General features: G+C 43.9%; 1 protein-coding gene across 4 annotated transcripts in view; it reads left to right on the forward strand.

Annotated features, from left to right (window-relative positions):
* The first annotated feature begins 430 nt into the window (after positions 1–430).
* Positions 431–23,872, forward strand: part of SHROOM4 (shroom family member 4) — a 203,370-nt gene continuing 179,928 nt past the window's right edge. For 3 of the 4 annotated variants that reach the window (XM_079765046.1, XM_079765045.1, XM_079765049.1), the window contains exon 1: positions 431–698. In XM_079765046.1, coding sequence (XP_079621172.1) covers positions 582–698 — 117 coding nt within the window. In that variant the 5' untranslated portion in view covers positions 431–581. The remainder of the gene's footprint in view (positions 699–23,872) is intronic. The other variant, XM_079765048.1, reaches the window with a different exon arrangement.

Raw genomic sequence — 23,872 nt, forward strand, 5'->3', positions numbered from 1 at the left:
ATTAGCAGTCTTGTAACCCTCCTAGGAACTGGTTCTTGGGACCTTCAGAAGAAAAAGGCAGTCAGAGGAACAAGAACGCGCTAATCGGGAAACCAGGGTTTCAGCCCACTCGGCCACGCGGGCCATCTACACTAACGACTGGCTGGAGGGGCGGGGAACCCAGCCGTAAGGAGGAGGACCAAAGTGGGGGCCAGCTTGAATGAAACAATGTAACAATTGATGTGAGGCCTCGCCTTGCTCCCACTTCCCAGCGATCCTATAGGCGAGGTCTCAGTGACTGCCCCTCCCTATTGCTCCGTTTTCTTGTCCATTACACGCTATCCCTCCGCCTCTCCTTCTTTCTTTTCTTTTCTTTTTTTTTTTCCTCCTCCTTTTCCCCCCCTCTCTCCCCCTTTCTCCAGCTCCGTGTCATTTCCTCCTTGCGCTCGCTCGGGCCGAGCGTCTCCAGCCGGGAGAGGAGGCGGAGCAGGGCGGTGCGGGGTGGCGTAGCGCTGGAGGGCAATGGTGGCGGAGCTGCTGGGGGCGGAGGCAACGTAGCCCCCGCGGAAAAGGAGCCCCGCGGCGCCTGAGCCGAGCGGAGGATGGAGAACCGGCCCGGGTCCTTCCAGTACGTCCCTGTGCAGCTGCAAGGGGGGGCGCCCTGGGGCTTCACCCTTAAAGGGGGTCTGGAACACTGCGAACCGCTCACGGTGTCGAAGGTAAGAACTGGCGGCTCTGCCCCCGCGGTGCCCAACTTTGAATGGGCAAACGGGTGTACGGGCTGCAGAACGGGGCCCTCCGACCAACTTTGAAACTTGGCTCGGGCTGAGGGGTGAAAGCCCCCCCTGTGGCTCATTAGCGGCACGGAGAGCTCCTGCCACCAGCCCAGGCACAGACAACCCCTGAAGTGTGGCTAGAGCGCTGCCCGCAGACACACTCGGGAGGCTCTTTTGCTCCCCCACGTCGGGGCGGCTGCTCCCCTCACTTGGACTAGAGGAAGTGGTGGCTGATGGGGGTTTCTCCTTAGAAGTTCCCGCGCCGCTGCGGGGCAGTGAGCTGCTACAGGGGCAGGCGAGGCGGCTTGGCAGCTTTCTCAGCAGCGGTGGCCCTTGGTCGATCAGTGGGCCATCCTGTCGGGGGCAGGTTGCAGGGCTAGGGTCTCCTGTGGGAACGGAGATGAGGCATCGGTGACTTTCGTCGGCCTCACTTCCCACGGCCGGACGCGCGCACATCCATTCAACTCGTGGGGCGTTGCTGCCGCCGCTTAGGTTTGGCCTTTCCCTCCCTCCCCAGTCCTGTCCCAGCGCCGGCGAGATTTCCTGCACGTTGAGGAGTGTGGAGGAAACTTTTGCGCCATGGAGCGCAGCTGTGCTGGAGCTGCCGCCGCTGCCGCCAGGGTTTGTTTGTTTTAGGAGGCTGTGATCTGCTGGAAGCCAAGTCACAGCTGAGGACCAGGGAGAGGAGCTCTCCCAAGTGCTCCAGAACCCGCAAAACTAGCCATTCCTGGTAGGCGTGAGGGTGGGGGCCTCTGGGGCTGTTACTGGGAAGAGAGATTTGTAGGACAACTCACCTTGAGGCGCCAGATTGCCAAGTAAACCAACTTCATGTACTTGATCCCATTTTTGTTTTGTTTTTGTTTTTATTTCTCTTAAATGCTCAAACCTGAAAAGCCGTTCCAACCCGCTGAAATTGCAGTTGAGGCTGTAGATGTGGGTTTGGGCTGGAGATACAAAGATGTGGCTTCTCAGCAGGGAACAAATGTCACTTCTTTTTTGGCTTTTTAACCTGGGTCATGTCTCAGCAGGGGCGCGAGTGCCCCCTAACATGAGCTGCTTTTGCCTTGCTTTGGAGCTGCTGGTTAATTTCTAGAGTAGGGGTCCTTAAGGCCTTGGGGCCCACCCACACTCTTATCAACCCTGTGGTGTTGTCATAGGGTGTACCAATCAGCTTGAGCAGTCTGAGGTATGCTGAGGCACATTTTTGAGGAGCTGCCAGGGAAACCTGCGATCTTTAGCCTCCCCTGACACCAATAACTAGTCCAGATCTTCACCCATCACTCCCTTCCCCTATACTAGTCATATATTTCTAACCAGCCTGGGATGCCTTTGTAACCCACTGCCATACCCCCTCCTAAGGCACACCCCTTCCAATCTTCTCTGGAGGGAGTAATATGCTTTTCTTTAAACAAAAACACTGTCAAACAACCCCTTTGGAGAGGGGAATCCTGGCCTTCGGGATTTCTTCTAATCACCCCCACCCTCCTTTTCCATCAAGGTCACAACTGGCTATGTAGCCCTCCATGATCTGGCAGTTCCTCTCTTTTTCTCCTTACACCACCCACAGAATTTCCACTGTCTGCCTAAACAACTTGACTGGGAGAGGTCACTTTTGACCTCTGCCCAGGGCTGACCCATTCTGAGAAGTACCCCAGAGAGTGCTTGCTGCTGTGCTGCTGGATTGTTATGTGAGCCAGCGCTAGCATGGCAGGGGGTGTTACTAAGTATGGGGCAGCCAGCAATTTGTGGTCTGGCTGGGGGATTATTTGCGGGTAGATGAGGGTTTCCTTGGCCAAGCTGCTGAGGAAGTGACTCGTGTGTTGAGAGGCAGGGTGCCTTTTAATGATTCCCTTTCCATTGAATGTACAGGTGACCCCTATTATATGAAGGCTCATTATTACACACATTTAGAGAGGTAGGGGGTAAAATCATTTCTCCCATCCCTCCCAAATAGCCTGGTTCCTTACAGTAAAAGCCAGCTATATATGATCTGGTTAGCCCCAACAATATATAAAGGGGCCATAGTATTTTTTTTCAAGTGCAGTGGTTACCTTTTTTTTTTCTTGCCAAGACACCTTATGGCACATTTTATTCCCCTTAAGCTTTAGAACCATATAGCTTTCTTCTTGAAAATAGCTTCAGTATGAACCCACTGGTGGTGATGGAATGGAAGGGCATAGAAAGAGAATCCCATTGGCAGATCAAAAATTTGGGTTCTAATCCTTGATTTGCTACTCACTAGCTCTGGGATTCTTCATACTTCACTTGTCCTCCATGGACTTAAGTGCCACATGTCTACAATGAGTTTCATGTGGGTGGTCTTTAAATAAGACGATGATGGTCTAGTAGCCAATCCTTTATGCTAGCTCAGGCCCTTTGCTCCTCAGAAGGGTTTCAGACTGAGGAAGATGATGCTTTGTTCCACTTTCACACAGGGTTACTTTTATAGTGTGTTTCCACATCCCTTATTTCATTAGCATTTTACAGGCCCCCTATGAGGAAGTCAGGGAAGGTTGTGAAGAAACTGATGGAAAAACTGAGGCCAGGATGCACTGAGTGGCTTGACTAAGTCTGTCTTCTTGTAGTACTGTAGTTTGTGAAGGGGCATGGGGCAATGCCATTCAGGTACATATCCAGTTTTGGCAACCTCCCACCCCAGTGACCCTTTCTATGCCAGCCTATGGTTCCACAATGGGCCAGGACTGGGTTGTAGACACTCCCTGATGGAGTCTGGGCTCAGGGAGTAGGATAGGACTATTTTGATGATTTTAAACCACGTGTGATGATCTCAGGTCGGCAGAGACAGAGGTAAGGTACAAGAATCATGGTTGGAAATGGAGAACCTCCTTTGGTATCATGGGGAAAGAATCTCAAAAATGATTGGGTCTGGATGGTATGGCGTACATACCTGGAGATAGCTTGTGGAAAAGGTGGAGTCATTTTGAGAGTGGGTGAATTTGAGAAAAGGTGATTAGTGGGAAAAGAGTGCATGTAGTATGAAAGTTTACCTCATATTTGTCATGGGAAAACCTTTGGACCAGGAAATAATCAGGTTGGGGAAATCATCAATTCCTACCAACTCCTGTGATTTTCCTGAATGTGGGGACTTCAACTACCCAAAGTTATGATGATTGCTATAGTTTCCTCCTGACAATCAAGTGACAAAAAAGAGGAAATGTTTTTTTTTTAAAGTTACTGTTAATTATCCCAAGTGTTAGAGATGGTTTCTAATTTCCCTATTGAAACATGACCCACAAGGTCCATGTCCTTGGTGTTACTAATTCCTTTGGTTAGTGTCTATACTACCTTGTTGGTCCATGGAGCCCATCTGGATGAAATGGGGATTCTCTTCTAAACAGATTTGTCTGTTTTGCTATTTAGGGGTCCCCCTTTACAGTATAGAGAGCCATCTATGAAGTTGGCTTCCTGCGCTGGAAAAGATCATCTTTGGGAATGGGTGACCTTTCCAAGGTTCTGGAACTAATTATTGTGCATCACATGGGGCCTTTTAGTGTGGTGAAGGACTAACTCCCAAGAAGCACACCCCACGAAGGTCCCATTGTGAATGCCAAGCCCAGCCTGAAACACAGCTAAAAAATGTTTCACAGGAACTGTCCTTTTCCATATAACAGGACCTCTGCACCCAACAAAAACTCAAACTTGCAGCCAAGTTTACTGCCAACCACAAGAGAGCCTTAATCTGACTTTACTGGGATGGAGTGGGAACCAGATAGAGGGAGGCAAAGGGTGGAAATCAGGGACATCTGTAATACCCTCAACAATAAAGATAAATATATATTTTTAAAATAGGGCCTCTTAGAGCCCACTTAGTGATTCAAATTTTATCCTCCTCTCTGTCTCTCTGTTTCTCTGTCTCTCTGTCTTTCTTACCCCCGCCCACTGAGAGAGAGACTGAGCTATAGCATAGCATAAGGTTCCTATACTCATTTTGTTATTGGTAATGTGCCCTGAGGTTGGCTAAGGGTGGAGAAAAGAAAGGGTGGAGACCAATGTGGAGATGCAGGAAAAGGAGGAAGAAAATTGGGTGTGGGAGGTTAAGATGGTGCAGAAAACAGGCTCATGCTACATATTTGCCCTTTTCTTGGCCCATTTTTAGCGGCAGTCTCCATTTGGCACAGTGAAAGAAGTGGGGGCTAGTGACTGCCCTGGAACTAAGTTAAGTAGAGTGGAGAAGTAGCCTGGAGGATAAAGAAGCTTCACCTCCTCCATGTAATGTGCACTGATGTCACGATATCATTTCACCCTTTCTAGACCCAAGTCTCTATTTGCAAAATGGGGTTAGGCATACATGCCTGATTTTTATCATCAAAGATGACATGAGAATGAATTGGGCAAACTCTAATACTGTTTGTCTAGGAAGATGGCAGGGAATGCTCTTTAAGTTGCTTTTAGGCCCTCCTCATCTCCACTGTGAGCATATTTCTAGAAGAAGCACACAAAGACGCAGTTGAGATTTCAAGAGGACATTGGTAAAGTCAGATTAAGGCTCTCTTGTGGTTGGCAGTAAATTTGGCTGCAAGTTTGAGTTCTTGATGGGTGCAGAGGTCCTGTTATATGAAAAAGGACAGTTTCTGTGATACATTTTTAGCTGTGTTTCAGGATGGGCTTGGCATTCACAATGAGACCTTCATGGTGTGTGCTTCTTGGGAGCTTAGTCCAGCATGGTTACTTACATGACTCCTCTCCTCATCTCTGCCTTTAGAATCAGCAAAGATGTCTACTGCTCAGTTCCTCAACTGCTATCCTCTCCCATAAAGTAGTAGGCATTTGGGGACATGATATAGGAATTAATCCAAAGAGATAGAAAGAAGGTTGAAGGAAGGTAGAACAAGAAGGGCAGTGGTATATCTGGTAACCTTTGGCTGAGCTTTGGGTACACACTACTTTTGGGCCTGCTGGACTGTCACGATATACCTGGTACCCTATTGAGATCCACATGTGTGGTCCCTGAAGTGAAAAAGGTGAAGTCTGTTAGAGGGTTTTCCATCATCTAAGCTTCAGACAACGAAAATAGTTCAACTCCAGCTGGGAAGACACTTAAGCGTTGTCCCTTAAAAAATTAAAATTATTTATCCCCTTGCTCTTTCCATCCCCCTCCCAGGATATTTTTAAACAGACTTGAGATTGGTGTTTATGGAATGATTATCTGGAGAGAACATCACAGTTTTTATAGTTAGGCTTCTTCAGAAACAGGAGGAGTTGGGGGAAAGATGCTGACCCATCTGAGAAAAGTTATTGAAGAATAGCAGGGATTAAGTGAAAGGTGCTCTCACTATTCTCCTACACCACACACACACACACACACACACACACACACACACACACACACACACTAAAGCAGACTCAAAGCAGGGCTGTTAACCTAATGCTATTCTTGAAGGAGACCTAGAATCACAGATTCTCAGATGATGAGGGCCTTTTGGAAGTCCTCTGGTCTTAGTCTTAGCCAGTCCATGAGCCTCCTATGCAGTAGCCCCGAGCTTATTCTCCTGTGGTCATTAGGGAGCTTACTCCCCTTTTAGTTAGTCCATTTCACTGTTAGAAAGTTTTGTCTGTGGACAGCTTTTTATTAAGTTGAGATGCAATCATTCTTCTTCTAACTATCATCTATGGGTCCTAGCACTACTTTCTGGGACCACGCAGAACAAGGATGCTTTCTCTGTCTTAGAACAGCCTTTGGGAGGTCCAAAGATAAAGACTGTGTCCCCTTGTTTCACTTTTCTATGCTAATGAGCCATAGATCTTTCAGCTGTTGAGATCCAGTCTCCTCTTCTGTTTCTTCCTCCCACTCTGGCTACACTCCAGCCTATCTATGTTCCTCTTGAGTTATGGAGCCCACAGCTGAGTACCATAACTGAGGCGAGTCTGACCAAAGTTGAATAGGATCATTCTAGAAAAAAAATACAGCTGAAGACCACTTTGGCTTTTTCTGGAGTCCATGCCATATGAAGATCCTGTGTCAAGCAAAGCCTTTTAGTGGCGGTATCTATCTATACTGCTGCCAAGCTATACCTGCACAAGCCCTCCACATGGGTATCTGGAATACCCACATAATACATTTGGGAGGGACACACTTCACCTATTGCTATTGATTTAGAATTTCCCCTAGCCCTGCTCCTAGCTTAGGCCAGCCTTGGGAAAAGTGTTCTAAGGGAGATGAAAGAGAGGACAGAAGCCTTGATTTCAAGGAGTACATATGCTTATACAAAGAAGACAGAGAAGGAATTTTTATCATAGAAGAACGAAGTGGCATTTAATAAATAGTGTCAAAGTCAGACTCTAAAACATCAGATTTAAGTTATTTTATTTTTTCCCCAACTGTTGGCTTAGAATTTGTAGGAGTAACCTCTCTAAACTTAATTTTCCCCTTTGGGGAAAAATTGGTGTCTCCAAGATTGAAGATGTTGACCATATGTGATATACAATCAGCCCCCAACTTACAGACCCCTATGTAGGAATTTAGACACAGCAGTTCTTGTCCCCAACTCCTGTCAGATACTTATCTTCCTGCACATTGCCACTTGCACTGACTGCAAAAGCCCCTGCTATTGCTGCCATTTCTGGGTTCTCTGATCTTCTTTCTGTACCTGGAATACCCACAAGAGTCATTTCTGCTGGAGGTCTTGCACCCATAGTTTCATTTCCCCATGTCCTCATATCTATCAATTTGTCACCTGAGATGGGCAAATAAATACATTGTGTTTTTTTTTTTTGTTTTTTTTTTTGCTACTAAAGCCCTGATCAGGAAGTGTATTGGGGTGAAACTTAGTACTCATTATTACTGAAGGATGAGAGGCCTGGAGAAGAGAGAGTGTCTAGGACACATGTTCCATTGATACAATGTTATTGATAACTAGTGTCCTGGTGCACAAATTCGTGTACATTGAAAGGAAATCAATTAGAAGAAATATTTTAATATTGCTATTTGCCCTTTCTCTATAATAGAAGTGTCAATCAAATTCACAATTGATAATGACAGATCAAAACACATGTGTGCGATTGGCGCCAGCTTTATATGTATCACACATATGCAAGTCAACTTAGCCTTTTATAGATATAGAATGAACTTGCTTAATTAGACCTACTTTCTGATGTAGCTAAACTTTTCCCAGCCCAGTGAAGCACCCCGGCTTCTCTTTCAGGTAATTGTCAGCAACACAGCAGTAAATATCAACATGAAGCAGATTATTATTGTAGATCATGCAGGGAGAACAAAGGGTAAAATATTTAACTGCAACAGTGTTTGACTATATTCTGCACAGTGAGAAAACCTGAAGTCATTTTCAAGTTCCATCATTTCTTACTTCTTTTCAGTTAGGTCAAGTTTCTAAACTTTCTAAATCTCGGTTGTCTTACTAATGAAAAGAAAATAGGATTCTACCGAGTCTCCTATCTACCTACTCCAGGACTTCTGTCAATATAAAATAAGATGAGGCATGTGAAAACATTTTACAAACATTCGGTTAAACTGTAAAATGTTTGTACCTGACTATAAAGCCAATCAGGTTCCTGGGCTGAAGAAACTCCAAGGAGGCTAGTCGCTAGGGAGAGGAAGCCAGGTGTGGCTACGTGACATAATTAAAAAAAATATATATATATTTTATTGATTTATTAGAGAGGAAGGGAGAGGGATAGAGAGTTAGAAACATAGATGAGAGAGAAACATCGATCAGCTGCCTCCTGCACACCCCCTACTGGGGATGTGCCTGCAACCAAGATACATGCCCTTGACCAGAATCAAACCCAGGACCCTTCAGTTCATAGGCCGACGCTCTATCCACTGAGCCAAACCGGTTTTGGCAACGTGACATAATTACCTGGTGCCCACAGCGAACGTTTCTGGGCTGGGCTGGGCTGTGGGCTGCATTTTGCGCCATGGGGTTTTGGCAGAGTTGGCTGCAATTTGTTGGGGTGTCACTCCAGGGTGGTGGTGGGGCCTTTGTCTCAATTGGGGGAAGCCGAGTGTTGGTTTGAACTGGCGCCATTTATTTTTAAACTAGAGGCCCAGTGCACGGGGTTCATGCACTAGTGGGGGGCGTGGCCTGTGGGGATCAGCCCGCTGTGGGAGTGCTGCTCATTCCAGTCAGCTGAGAGGCTCTGGACCTGCCCTCTGAGCGGCTACTCACACCCATCCCGGTCAGCCAAGTGGCTGCTACCACCTGCTCATCTTTTTTTTTTTTAAATATATTTTATTGATTTTTTACAGAGAGGAAGAGAGAGGGATAGAAAGTTAGAAACATCGATGAGAGAGAAACATCGATCAGCTGCCTCTTGCACCCCCCCCACTGGGGATGTGCCCGCAACCAAGGTACATGCCCCTGACCGGAATCGAACCTGGGACCCCTGAGTCCGCAGGCCGATGCTCTATCCACTGAGCCAAACCGGTTTCGGCCGACCCGCTCATCTTGGTTAGCCAAGTGGCACTCCCACTGTGGGAGCACACTGACCACCGGGGGAAGCTCCTGCATTGAACATCTGCCCCCTGGTGGTCAGTGGATGTCATAGCGACTGGTCAAGTGGTCATTCTGCCATTTGGTCACTGGGCTTTTATTATATAGGACTAGAGGCCTGGTGCATTAAATTCCTGCACTCGGGGTGGGTGGTCCCCCAGCCCAGCCTGTGTCCTCTCACAGTCCAGGAGCCCTTGGGGGATGTCCAACTGATGGACATCCTTATTGCTGCCGTGGAGGCGGGAGAGGCTCCCGCCACCACCGTGGCGCTTGCTAGCAATGAGCCCAGCTCAGGGATTCTGGCTGAGCGGTGCTCCCCGTGTGGGAGCACACTGACCACCAGGGGGAAGCTCCTGCATTGAGCATCATCCCCCTGGTGGTCAGTACGTGTCATAGCAACCGGTCATTCTGCAGTTCAGTCGATTTGCATATTAGCCTTTTATTATATAGGACTAGTGGCCTGGTGCATGGAATCATGCCTTGTGGGGTCCCTCAGCCTGGCCTGAACCCTCTGGCAATCTGGAACCCCTCTGGGCGTGTTGGACTGCCGGTTTCGGCCTGATCCCTGCAGGCCAGGTCAAGGTACCCCACCAGTGCACAAATCCATGCTCTGAGCCTCTAGTATACATATAAGATTTTTGTTTAATCTCTTCCCACTCTCCCCCCTCCCCCTTTCCCTCTGAGATTCATCAGTCTGTTCCATACATTGAGCATACACTGTGCATTGAGCATCTGCCCCCTGGTGGTCAATGCATGTCATAGCTATCAGTTAAACGGTAGAACTGTTGAATGGTTGGACACTTAGCATAGTAGGCTTTTATATACATATACTAGAGGCCTGGTGCATGAATTCGTGCACCAGTGGGGTCCCTTGGTCTGGCCTGCAGGATCGGGCCAAAACTGGCTCTCTGACATTCCCCGAGGGTCCTGGATTGTGAGAGGGATCAGGCCAGGCCGAGGGACCCCTCCAGTGCACGATCAGGGCCAGGGAGGGATGCAGGAGGTTGGCCAGCCAGGGAGGGACTGCGGGAGAGCTCCAGGGCATGTCTGGCCCATCTCCATCAGTTCCAATTGGCCAGATCCCAGCAGCAAGCTAATCTACTGGTTGGAGTGTCAGTGCAAATCATAGCAAGCAGTTGAGCATCCTTAGCATATCATTAGCATATTACGCTTTGATTGGTTGAATGGCTGACTGGTCAACCAGACACTTAGCATATTAGGCTTTTATTATTTAGGATATATGGCCATTGCATGTCATGGCAGCTCCTGCATCGAGTGTCTGCCCCCTGGTGGTCAGCGCACGTCATAGCTACCAGTCAGACGGACAGACACTTAGCCTTTTATATATGTTATTGATAATAGCTAGGGTCATAACAGTTTTGGAAAGGGCTATTTAATTCATAGTTTATGACTGATGAAATTTCAGAATCTAACCACCATGTACAATATTCTATCTACAGGAAACTATTCAAAGATCCAAGTTACTTATTTATAAAAAGTATTCTCTGCAAAACCATTCATAAGTTCGGAATAAGAAATGCTCTAGATATCTCTGTTACACATATCTGGGTGGGTTTTGGGTTTCTACCAAAGATGCTCATATCATTGAGTGTTTGTGCACACAGTGTATGTATGCATGGTTAAATTTCTTTTTGAAACGGAACTCCACGTTTACCTGAGTTATCTTGTTATCAGCAATTGACCCTTCTATATTGCTTATGTTGGTACCTAGATCAGTTTCAGCTTCTGTGTAGCCAATATTTGTCTCTTGGTACTCCCCTGAAGTATACCTTTTAGGAAGACTTTAATTAATTACATCATTAACAAATAAGTTGATATATTATTTTTCTTGGTTAAAGATTGTGTTGGGGTAGAGGTTTGTTTCCTAACACTCCTTTGCCCCATCTAGTGTAAATAGGCCAAGTGGGAAGATCATCTTAGGCATTAGTTTTTCAAGGGATGATCCGTTCTTCCTCACATCACACTGGTATGTTTACTTGGGCACATAGCCATCCTGGCTAAGCACTGAAGTTGCAAGGATCAAGATGACTTGGTTTCTCAAAGTAACTAACCCCTCCCCTTTGACTTCATCTCCACTCCCTCTTCTTACAGTATGATTCTGTGGCTATGTTATGTCACAGAGCGAGCACTGCCTAGTAGCAACAGAGACACAGTTTCCATGCATCCAAGCTGCCCTTCTTTCATGACTGGTCTTGGATTCCCAGCCCCCACCCATCAGCACCAGTTACTTGAGGCCTACATGTTGAACTGTCTCATTCAAATGCCATTGCTTCTTTGTTCATTCATTGGCTGCCCTGTCCTCTGTCCAAAATCCAACTTTTCCCCTTCTTTGGTTAGAGTGGGCCCTTCTAGTCTGCTGTACCAGCTTAGTCCCTCTTGTCTCAGCCATACTTCTGGTGGTGGTGGTGGGGGGTGTGTGAGAGAGAAGATCACAGAATTAAAGTTGATAAAGTTTAAAAACACTCAGCAAATTGATAGCTAGATTAGGGGGAAATTTTCTCATGCTGTGACTCTCTATCCTGTTTTAGTGGAGGACAAGACCTTTGTCACATTCCTGATACCCTCTTATCAACTTGTTGAGTAATCTTGGCATGTTACTTCACTTCTCTGGACCCTCCTGTTTCTTCTCAGACTCTCCATGAGGCAAGCTTCTGCTTTATTGATGAGTTGCTAAGGGCTCCAGTATCCTTGCTTGGTCTTGGTGGAAATGTGAAGGTTGACTGACAGCAAGCAGTTCTTATAGTGCATTGCTTTTCTCCACACTACTACTTCCTATCTTTCCAGAAGTGACTATTTCCTGGTATGTTCTCAGGGATGGCATGCAGCATGGTCTGTTAACTTTCACTCAAATCTTTTAATGTTATATCTGTGAGGAATGCAGGAGGTGGGACTAATTTGACAGGATCAAGGGTTAAGCCCAGTGATGGACAGACCCTTTGTGGTGTCTTCTGGCCCCCACCCCAATGCCACTCAGCAGATTCCCAGCTGTATGGTTTTCTCTCTCCCTGAGCCTCTGGCAGGAAACTTTTAAATGGTTCTCCTATACTGCCTTTCACGGTCCATCAGAAATTGATTTTTCTTATGGGGAAGGGGGTTGGTGAGGTGAGGTAGAGCTGAGAGTAAATCTGGTTCAACTAGTTATTCTGGAAATAGGTTAGAGTCTCATGGCTGCAGCCCCATCTTTGCTTATGAAAAGATGACATGCTAAAGCCGTGTCTTTGTTGGGCTGCCTTGCTGTTTTCCATTTCTTTTTGTTTATGTTTTATGTAAGTAAAAGCTCCTGTGAAAACTTCTGCAGGTAGGCAGCTTTTGATGGCACCTTATCTGACTGATATGGTGAATGATGACATCTTGGAGTCTCAGGGGTGAGTAAATGTCCGGTACTGACTCATGTGTTTTTGTTGTTGTTGTTGTTGTTTGTTTGTTTTTTTGGAGGACTTGACTGAGAGTTTAGAGTTCTGTGTTAATTTAAATTTTCAATCAGGGAGTATCAAGATAACAGGCTGAAAAGTGGACAAGGTAAGGACTTGGATATACCACTTATGTGGATGTGCCTCACTGGGTAGAGACAATATGGTTTGGTTGGACCTCAGCAACCTCTTGAACCAAAAGTGTAGTCTAGATATGATGGGATAGAAGAGGTACTGGCTCTGCTACATGGCAAATACTGTGGTTTCTAGGTGTTTTATATATATTCTTATTTAATTTTTACAGTAATTCTTTGAGGTAGATATTGATGTCCCCATTGTACAGATGAAGGGACTGTGGCTCAAGAAAAGTTAAGTAACAGACTCCAAGTCACACAGTAAGTGGAAGAGCTGGCATGCAAATTTACTTCTGTCTGACTTTAAATCTCAGTCTTTTTCTATAATACCATGTTTTTAGAGGTGAAAGGAACAATAAGAGAAAGAACTGGATACGAATATGGGGGTGGGAAGAGATAAGAGAGATATGAGAGAATTATAATTTAGTGTGAAAACTGGTAATAATGCCAATATACCCTCAGGGGTTCGGGTCAAAGGAAGGGTTTTTGATTTTTTGGGGGGTTTTAAATCTCAAATCAGTGTAAGGGGTATGAGCCTGGATTCAAAAGACATGAAGTCCAGTATTTGCTTTGCCAATTATTATTTATTTGTCATTGGGCAAGTCATTTCCCTCTCTGTGTCTCAATTTCCTCATTTGCAAGATTAAAATAATAAAACTTGTACTTTTTCCAGTAGGGAGGGAGATTGGTTTTATCCTTTAGTTCATGTAAATATTTGATGTGTATGTGATTTAAGAAAGAAATAAAAAGCATTCTACGGGTGTCCATTATCAAATGGCAATTCTCTCAAGATAATTTTGAACTTAAAAAATGAAGTTTCTGAAGTTACCAAATCATTGCAAGCGTGTGAAATGGCAGGATACCTTTAATGTGATGTTTGCTACTGACGCAAGTTAGAAGACCAGACATAATTTCTGGCTAATGTCTGAACAGCCAGCAATTTGAAAAGCTATGCTAACCCTGGTTTGTCTCCTAAGAGCTCTCAATTAAGCCTCCAATCAATCAGTCAGTCAACCCATCAGTCAACACGTATTTGTTGAGCACTTTGTAAAGAGCCTAACCCTAAACTAGAGAATTCAAGAGACAGACACCAAAGAAGACCTGTTCCTTAGAAGTGATAGTTTTGTTGAAGAGAGGCACTACTGAAAACCCAGGAAACAAAACCCTTGAATTTCTGAAACCATGGGGTAGGATCTAAGAGCAGCATTTATTCAGCGAGAAGAGATTTCATTATAGGCTGCTGTGACTGGGGAGCTTTGTGGGAAAATGGAGAAGAATTGGAATTAGGCCTTGAGGGATATATAGGACATAGATAGTCTGGGGAGAAAGAAGGATATTCATTTAGTTAGTGCAAGTGCTGCATGTTCTAAAGACACAGACAGGAGATTGAGACCAGTTGGTCCACTCCACAGTGAACTGATTACAGCATGAGCTCCCCAAGGACAGGGGATGTGTTGTTTGTTCATTTGCTCACTTAATTCATTCACTAAACTTACTGAATGCCTGTTCTGGGAGCTGAGCTATTCTTCCTAAGGCCTGTAAAACCATCACAGAACTCCATAAATGTCATTTTTATTTGTTTTCTAACAAATACTTTCATAATGCATATCCTGGGCCAGGCACTGGTTTTCTATTTGAACACATATGAACTCATTTATTAACTCCATTTTACAGATGATAAATCGAGGCATAGAGAGGTTAGGTAACTTGCTCAATGTCATACTGTTTGTGTGGTTGGCTAAATGAATCACTGTATCTCTGCTTGATTGTTGCAGAATAATGGGATATAAAGGTGAATGGTGTGAGCCAGTTATTCTGAAGAACTCAGAAAACTGGGCTACATAATGGCTTCAAGTTGGGAATAGGTAGTGATTTAGTTGTTTGGGAGGAGTAGAGTTAATGTTTTAAAAATAAAGCCTCTAGCACAGTACCAGCCACATAAAAGCTTCCAAGAAGAAAAACCTGAACTGAACAATGAAAGGGCACATTTTGAGAGAGTCAGTCATCTCGGCAGTGTTGTGACTGTTATACATCAGCAAGTTGCCAGAAGTTAGTGGTAATAAAACACCATTTGCATCTGAAGAAATGAAGGAGAGGTAGGAGTTAGAGGCAAATCCAGTATTTCTAACCTAGAAGGTTCTAAGTGGTGCTGGGAATTGGGAGGGTTAATCAGTTTTGGATCTTTTGAGATGGAGGTGTCTATAGGATAATCAGGTTAAGAAGTGCCATAGGCAGTTAAAAAAAAGGATTTGTTGATTTAAGGCCACTGATCAGTTAAAACAACAAATCATTATTTCAGGAACATGCGGGTTAACATAGACAATGTACTAATCTGCTGATTGTTGTGAAAATTTGTTAATTGCCAGAGAATCACATGCCCCAATAGACATTGGAACAGGCCTGCATTGTTATTTAATGGGACTTTTTGGTCATAGCTCGGTCTTGCTTTCCCCTCTAATCTGCAGGATGTCTAGTCACCTCAGGTGTTACTGGCTGAAGTTAAATTTAGTACTTTCAAGTGATGAGAAAGTCCCCAAATCAAACAAAAAATAGAAGAAACTGACAAAAGGCCAAACTTCAGACATAATGCTTGAAATGTTAAAATGTTCTAGGTTGTGAAAAAACCTCAGTTGACTTGCCAAGATGTTTAAGGATTGCTTTCTCTATATGAAAAACACAGTGTTGAGGCTTGGAAAGCTAACCTCAAATCCCTGGAGTCTGAAGTCTGTATTGCATTTTTGTTGTTAGCAGTTTGATACTCTCCGCATGGTGTAGTATTATTAATTTGTGAATATCATTGTTAATATTTCTACGACAGTATTGGTTCTTGAGTGTGACCTTTGAAAAAACACTGATAAACTTGCAAATATTATTCAGTTGCCTTCAGTGGTGTCCTCATCAAACTCTCATCCTGATTTTTATATTAAAATGAGGATGAAATAGGGATTTACTTCACAAATTCATTCACTGCTATGGGTGGGTGGAAAACATTGCTTTATCATTAAGAGACTATTTGCAAATTTGGAGTGATTATCTGACCCAAATCCTAGGCCTGATGCCCTGCATACGTACATGTAATTCTCAGAAAAGCTTACCTTTGTGTGCGGAAGGGCCTAGTGATCTCTCTCCTACCCCCAGCCTTTTTAGATTTATTTTCTAGAGCCATTGCTTCTTTTGTGCAGCATCATCTGCTTTTCTGTATGCCGAAAACTAAAACTTAGAATGTTGTAAAGATGCTGGTGCTAGGGGACTTGGTTTATTCCCTCCCTCCCTCCTATAGACAAAACTCACTTCTTGCTAAAAGACTAAGGGAACATGGGTTCCTTTACCTAACTCTTCTCTCTGACAAGGTAAATCACTTGCAATTTATGTTTGCAATTGATTTGAATATCTAGCTGCTGGGGCATTTTTGTGAAAAAGACTACCTGAGTACTCTGGCTTTTACAAGAGCCAGCTTGCCAACTTCTGCTGTGTGAGCCCTGCCTGGTGGGTGGAAGATACTCAACTCCTCTGGATGTAAAGGGTTAAATAAGTAATTTTCATGTTTTCCCGCGCCGTTGGGCCGTTGGCTGAAGAAATGTGCAGTGTTCTGAAACCTGCCCAGGCTCTGCACATATTGTATCTGCTTAAGGAAGGTTTTGGCTCTTAGCCCTTCTCAGCTGCATTAGAGTTCAGGTTACATCCTTCTCCCCTTCCAGCCACTAATAAAAGCCAAAAGAATTAAGGATCAGGGAGAGTTAATTCCCACTGCTAAGACCCAGGCAGGGCTCTTACACCTCTCATCCTGGCTTCTAGGTTGGAGCCCTAATTTAAGGCTGAGCTCTAGTCTAAGCCTGTAAGTGACAGTGATCTGGAACAGGCCCCAGAAAAGCACTTGACAATCAGGTTTTGCCCTATGCTGTTAGGTCTCTCATTCCCTCTCCTCTCCTCTCCTCTCCTCTCCTCTCCTCTCCTCTCCTCTCCTCTCCTCTCCTCTCCTCTCCTCTCCTCTCCTCTCCTCTCCTCTCCTCCCCTCCCCTCCCCTCCCCTCCCCTCCCCTCCCCTCCCCTCCCCTCCCCCTCCCCCTCCCCTCCCCCTCCCCCCTTCCCCTCCCTTCCTCTCCCCTCTTCTCCTCTCCTCTCCTCCCCCTCCTCTCCTCTCCTCCCCCTCCCCCCTCTTCCCCTCCCTCCCCTCCTCTCCCCTCCCCTTCCCTCCCCTCCTCTCCTCCTCTGTTTGGATCTTAGAAAAGACCAGTGACCCCAGGGGCCAAGCCGACTGATGCTATTACAGAAATGGAAATGATATATCAGAGTGCCTCTCTTCTAAACTGGAATATTTGGATGAAGCTTCTACTTTTTTTAAAAGTCCCTGACCAACTTCAGTACAACATTAGGAGTCTCATTCAGAATAAGAAATGCTATTGATATTTCACTCCACTTAAAAGAGTTGCAAAGTAATGAGCTCTGAGATAGTGAGCTCAGACAGAGGACAGCTTTGAAGGAGGATCTTGCAAGAGCTGGGACAGGCAGGAAGAAGCCTCCTTCTGGAACAACTACACTACTATAGTGGCCGCCTCAATGCTTTCCCTCCCTTTGATCATCCCCTCCTCCCCCCTAAAATTATTGAATGGCTCTCTCCCAAACTACTTCAGCCTGGTGTATGGCTCATTCTCCATCTGGCTCTAGTCTTACTTTCTAGAAATTCTTCCAGGACCTGGTTTTCTTTCTGCACCCCCCCCCCCCCCCACCGCCTGAAATACACCTGGGAAATTATGGCCTCCAAATTTCCCACCCTGATGTTCTTTGCGTGGCTGGGCTTCACACTGCATACTTGGAAGGCCTTCTTTTCTCTTCTATGCCCCACCCAATTGGGCCTAACCTTCAAGCTCTATCTGTATGCTTCAAGGGCATCATCTCTGTTGGCTCCTGATGGAAGTAATTGCTCCCTTTTGGAAGGCTGGAGTTCTGATTTTCCAGTAGAAATCATTGGGTACTTTCGCTGCCTTGTATCTGGCTTACTGGATGAAAATCTTCTAAAGGACAATGGCTATCTTTACCATCCTCAGCGAAGAACACAGAATGGACTCTCCATAATGATTGGCTGGAAGACTCAAGCAAAAATTTTGTGCTCAATAATTGGTCATTTTTGCCTTTCCACTCCCAATCCCAAATTAGAAAGAGGATATGACATGAAGAGCTCGATACACTAGCCAAGTTTTCTAGTCTTTCTGTGATACCTAGTATGTTGGGTGAGCTAGGAACAGAGGGAACACATAAAAGGAAATAATGGTATTGGCGAAAGATGAGAGGGATCCCGGATGCAACCCTGAATGAGAGGGGAGATGGCAGCAATGGAGGATAGGGGTGGTTACCTGCTTGTCCCAGAGCTGCCTAGAGTTTGGTTTGCAACAGTTGGGTTCCTTGCTGCTGCAGCTCCTGTGTGTGAACTGTATTCCTGAGGCTTGTACTAGTATGTGGGAAAGGCCTGTTGGCTGATGATTACAGCATTCTCCTTGCTGTTGGGAAGGGTTGCCATGAGACTCTTAAAACAGCAGCCACCCGTCTTGTTGCTATGTGTTTGGGGAGGGTAAAGTGTGAGCTTTCTGCCTGACTCCAGTGTTTTCACTGCTTCAGCTGAAAAGAAGTAGCTTTATGTGAACATACTGTGTGTGTGTGTGTGTGTGTGTGTGTGTGTGTGTGTGTGTGTGTTTTCACTTTTGCTTAAGCAAGCCCTAACGTATTCTGACTGACTAGCCTTGAATGTGAGTCACCGTCTGGTATTTATACCCAGTGCCTTAAGTGTCCTTATTATTTGACCATGACATTCCTTTTCTCACTATTTTACTCAAAGCTGAGAACGCTGACAAGGGCCAGAAAGAACCATCTCTGTCCTTCTTCCTAATGGGGTCTAAACTAATTGGTGGCTAACTGTCTCTGTGGAAGTCAATTAGGTTATGCTAGGGCACTAAAAGGAACAGATGGAAACTCACAGTGGCAGTACTGTGACAGTTTAAAAGACACACTGTGAGGGCTTCTCTTAGTCTGGCTCAGACTATTACTGGAGCAGATTTTAGGAACAGGCCTAGAAAGGGACCCCAGGAAGTGTTTGTTCTTATTAGGATCACTTAGTAAGTTTGAAAGGAGTACAGACCATCTGAGAAAGTCTTAGAGATGATTCACTCTTTTCAGTTCTGTTCCCATTAAGGTCCTTCTGAAGTTGAAAATTTTGTTTCGGAAGCATGCTCCTAGAGTGTGGGAATGGTAAACCCCTTCAGGGCCACTGTTGTTATCAAAGGGACAGAGCCTCAGAGAGGAAGGACATGACTTCTAGCATGGTCATTTGGAGGCCAGGCAGCCAGTAAATCATTTGAGAATGAATTAAAAGTTCAAAGGGCAGGAGGGAATTCTTTGGCTGACCTCATAGGTGCTTGAAAAATCAAAGGGATAGCCAGTGTGCTTTTATTTTTTGAGGGCCATTTTGGAAGGGCAATGGAATGGAAGTGCAAAGTAGGAAATTGGCATTGCTGCTTTCACGTGCTTAGAGCCTTAACTCTGGACTGGGGATGATAAAAGTTCCCATTAACTAAATGTCCTGGGAACTTTATATGTATAATTTCTAATTTTTCATCATTACTATAAATTAAGTAATAGTATTCCTATTTTACAGATGAAAAAATGAGGCTTAGAGAGACCAAACAACATTCTCAAAGTAACAAAACCTGTAGTGGTAGACCTGATTTGAACCCAGGTCTGCCTGACTCCATATCCACTATACTTTAGAATTTTGTTTAGAAAACACTTTTTTTGTGACTCATGATTTCTTTCCAATACCAATATTAACTATTCCTATGACCATGTTCTGTATGCCATAGCATTGGAAAAAATGGGTCACACAGAACCAGTTGTTACCAAGCTTTCCTGGGAAAATGTTAAATATGCAAATTAGACTCTCAGGATTAAGTAATATAATGTATGAGAGCTACTTAGTAGTGTCCCTAATTCTCAGATGCAGAAACTGAGGCTAAGAGGGTTAAATAACTTTCCAAAATTCATTGGACTAGTAATTGGCAGAACTGGTATTCAAAATGTAGTTTATTGGGTTTTAGAGTGTCCCAATGCCCCCTGTTGCCTCTTAAACTGGGATGGGGGGGCACAATGAAACAAAAAAACCCCAGCCTGACTGTCTTGACCCCCACAAATCTACTAATCTCATATGCCCTCTTTGCCACCAAATTTTCTTAAGTGTAGAGTGGTCTTTTTTTTTTTTTTTTTAAGAGCAATGATGAGATCTCATGACTCCAAAATCTCTTGCCTTAACCTTTAAAAATATATATTTTTATTGATTTCAGAAAGGAAGGGAGAGAGAGAGAGAAATAGAAACATCAATGATGAGAGAGAATCACTGATCAGCTGCCTCCAGCATGCCCCACACTGGGAATTGAGCCCATAACCCAGGCATGTGCCCTGACCTGGAATCAAACCCTAATCGCCTGGTTCCGTGGTCGGCAAACTGCGGCTCTCGAGCCACATGCAGCTCTTTGGCCCCTTGAGTGTGGCTCTTCCACAAAATACCATGGCCTGGGCGAGTCTATTTTGAAGAAGTGGCGTTAGAAGAAGTTTAAGTTTAAAAAATTTGGCTCTCAAAAGAAATTTCAATCGTTGTACTGTTGATATTTGGCTCTGTTGACTAATGAGTTTGCCAACGACTGTCCTGGTTCATAGGTCAACACTTAACCACTGAGCCATACTGGCTGGACTTGCCTTAACCTTTTTATCAAAGCTCTAGGTTCTTCAGCAGTCTGATGGACAGTGTCTATTTGAATATTTTTCTTTTTTTAAATCTCAAATCCTAATATGTCTAAAGTGGAACTTACTATTTCCCCCTTACCAAACAGGCTCTGTCCTTGGCCTCCTGTTTTCTACTCAGCTAGCATTGAAATCTTGGAGTGACTGCCTATTCATCCTCTTTATCTGATCAATCACCATATGCTATCAGTCTTCCTTCAAAATAACCCTCTATTCCTTTCGATTCCTATTACCACCCTCTTCCATTCCCTTATTTCTGAATTTCTGGATTCCTGGCTGTCTTCCCTACCTCTAGGCTTACCCCTTTTAAATTTACCCTGTAAGTCACTTCCCCAATCTGAGAATTTTAGTTTTCCTGTTTGTATAATGAGGAAGCTGGACTGCCTGGTTGATTTCTACAGTCCTTTCCAGCTCTAACATTCTAGACCAGCAATCTTCCTGAACAGTATATTCCTACCTCCTGCCACTGACACTCCCTGTACTGCCCTCTATCACTTAAATAGTTGCTATGGCTCCATGCTCCTAGCAAGTGCCTTGCACAAATCTTTCCTCCCTATTGTTTCTAGTTTCTTTGTCCTAACTAATGCTACTTACAGTTTAAAGGAATCTTAGAGGTCATTCAAGTTGTCTAACTCTGATCCACTGCCTAACTACTATTTATAACATCCTTTAATTTGGTTGACCAGGCTGTGCTTAAACCCTTCCATTGATGGTAACAACTATCTCACTAGCCAGCCCTTTCCATTGTCAGGTAGCTAGAGTTGTTATAAATCTATCACAAACTGACACCAATTTGTCTGACTTTATGGCACTCTGTTATTCAAAACTCCCTTCATTTTGATTTCAGTATCAACCCTTGAAGTCTGACATCCCAAGTTCTCCATAATATGGATCCTACTTTCTCTTCCAACCTTAAATCCTGGGTACTTTCTTTGCACTCCATTCAAACAACAACAACAAAAAAATCAGCTAACATTTATTGAGCACTTACTGGATGTCAGGCACTGTTCATAGTCATTTTAAATTTATTATCTTATTTAATCCACACAGCAATCATATATATTTCTATTATTCTCTCCCCCATTTTATAGAGGAGGAAAATGAGGCATATGGAAATCCAAGTGATTTACCCAGAGTCTCACAACTAGTAAACGGGAGAGCTAGGATTTTAATTCAGCAAGGTTGTTTTGAGAGCCTATGTTCATAATTCCTGTCATACACTGTCAGACCCCAATGTGACAGTTTTAATGGTTGAGTCTTTAGGGGTTCTATGTATAAGATTATGTGTTCTGCAAAAATAGACAATTTTACTTTTTCATGTCAAATTTGGATGCCCAATGTTTCTTGTTAGGACTTCAGTACTGTGTTGAATAGAAGTCTCAAGAGTGGGCTTCCTCATCATGTTCCTGATCTTAGAGGAATTGTTTTTAGTTTAATATTGATTACTTCTCACCTTCTCGCTCCCTTGTACTTAGCATTTATTGCTATGCTATCTACAAACTGGTGTGAATTTTGCCTTTTTACATAGGTAGATAGATAGATACTTCACTTCAACCTAGAGACATTATTCAACCTAGAGATTGTGAATTTTAGTGTGCATGAGAGAGAGAAAATATGAGAGAATATGAGTGTGTGTGTGTGTGTGTGTGTGTGTGTGAGAGAGAGAGAGAGAGAGAGAGAGAGAGAGAGAGAGAGAGACCTCTGTGTTTGGGTGGAGTTTGGAGTAGAAAGATTCCTTGTATTCTGTTTTAAGAAAACTCCTTTAAAATGCTACATCCTACAAAACTTTTTCCTCCCTCTCCCTCCTTCTTCTCTTCTTTCTCTATTCCCTCCCTTCTTTTGGTAGTGATGTGGTTTCCCAATTGTATTTTGTAAATGATTTCCATCTGAAGTTTCCAAGTTCTCTGGTTGAGTGAGATATGCTTATCTAGCATGTTACTAATATACAAGAACATGATTTACTACCCAGACAGACAGACTAATTCAATGGATAACACATCGTTCTCTAAAGGATCATGATACTGTTGCTAATTCCCTGTGTGTACCAATTTAATTACATTTCAGAAGTCAGAAAAATTTAAGTAGTTCCAGTTGCAGTGTTCCAGTTCACTAAGCATTAACTATAAATCACTAGTGGGTACTTTAAAAAAATCTTTTGATGGATTGGCTGGTATTTTACATGAGTATAAGCCAACTACATAAGGGTCTCTAAGTTGATTTTGTAAAGTAAAAATGTGTTCTTGATCTCTCTCTCTGGCCCCATAATATCTTTGTCAACCCCCACCCTATCCAGTACACCTTTCACAGGGCCCCCTTTTCTTCTCCCTTCATATATTTCATCAGACTCTTTAAGGGAGTCATAGACTGGTTGTGATTATTACTGAACCATATGGGAACCACACGTCTTATTTTTTCTTCTTCTAGTTTTTTGAATAATGGTTATATCTTCTTAAGTGAATTAATAAAAAAAGACTAGTTTTTAACTATTGAAAAACGTATTATCAGGTAGCCTTGCCTTAATTTCATCATCCAATAAAGCCAAAATTAATAATCCTTCTTTTTTTTCAGCTAACACCTGAAATCTGTTCTATAGGAGGGTGATCCTGGTTACTTTAATATACTTTAGTGTGAAGCTTTTATGACCTATTGTTTTTACTAACAATCTTCTGGATTAGAAGGGTCTATGAGTCATTATTTAGTTTCTTTATCCAGAATGAGCTGTGCATACTGTGTAAAGTTTGACTACAAAATAAGCATACTGGTTTTTATTTGTTTGAGAAATAAGTCCCTATTTTACATGTGTATTCACTATGGTGTTGAGGCAAAGTTGGGGGTAATGTGTTTTCTAAGTATACTAATTATATGAAGTTGGGCTTCATTTTATTTATTAGCATATTAAGCCTTCTTTTGGACCTTCTCCAGTTTGTTACTGTTATCCCTGAGATGTGGTGACCAGACCTGCATATAGTATCCCAGGTAAAGGCAAACCATGAAAAAGGAATTGGTGGCAGGTTTAGATGAAGTATTGAGGGAAGGGAGCATCTTCTCTCTCTCTCTCTCTCTTTTTTCTTTTCTGTTATTGACATACCTAGACCAATTATTTTGGCTGAAACAACAAATTAGGCTGCTGTCTTTAGGAAACATTCTACAGTGATTTCCAGATCCCTTTACTTGTTCAGAGCTTATAGCTTGGAGCGCATATTCCCAGAGACAGAACCTATACTTAAAAAAAAAAAAGCATTGCTCGGTCGGCATGGCTCAGTGGTTGAGTGTTGACCTATGAACCAGGAGGTCATG

This window comes from Cnephaeus nilssonii (genome assembly GCF_951640355.1).
Source record: "Cnephaeus nilssonii genome assembly, chromosome: X".
NCBI lineage: Eukaryota > Metazoa > Chordata > Mammalia > Chiroptera > Vespertilionidae > Cnephaeus > Cnephaeus nilssonii.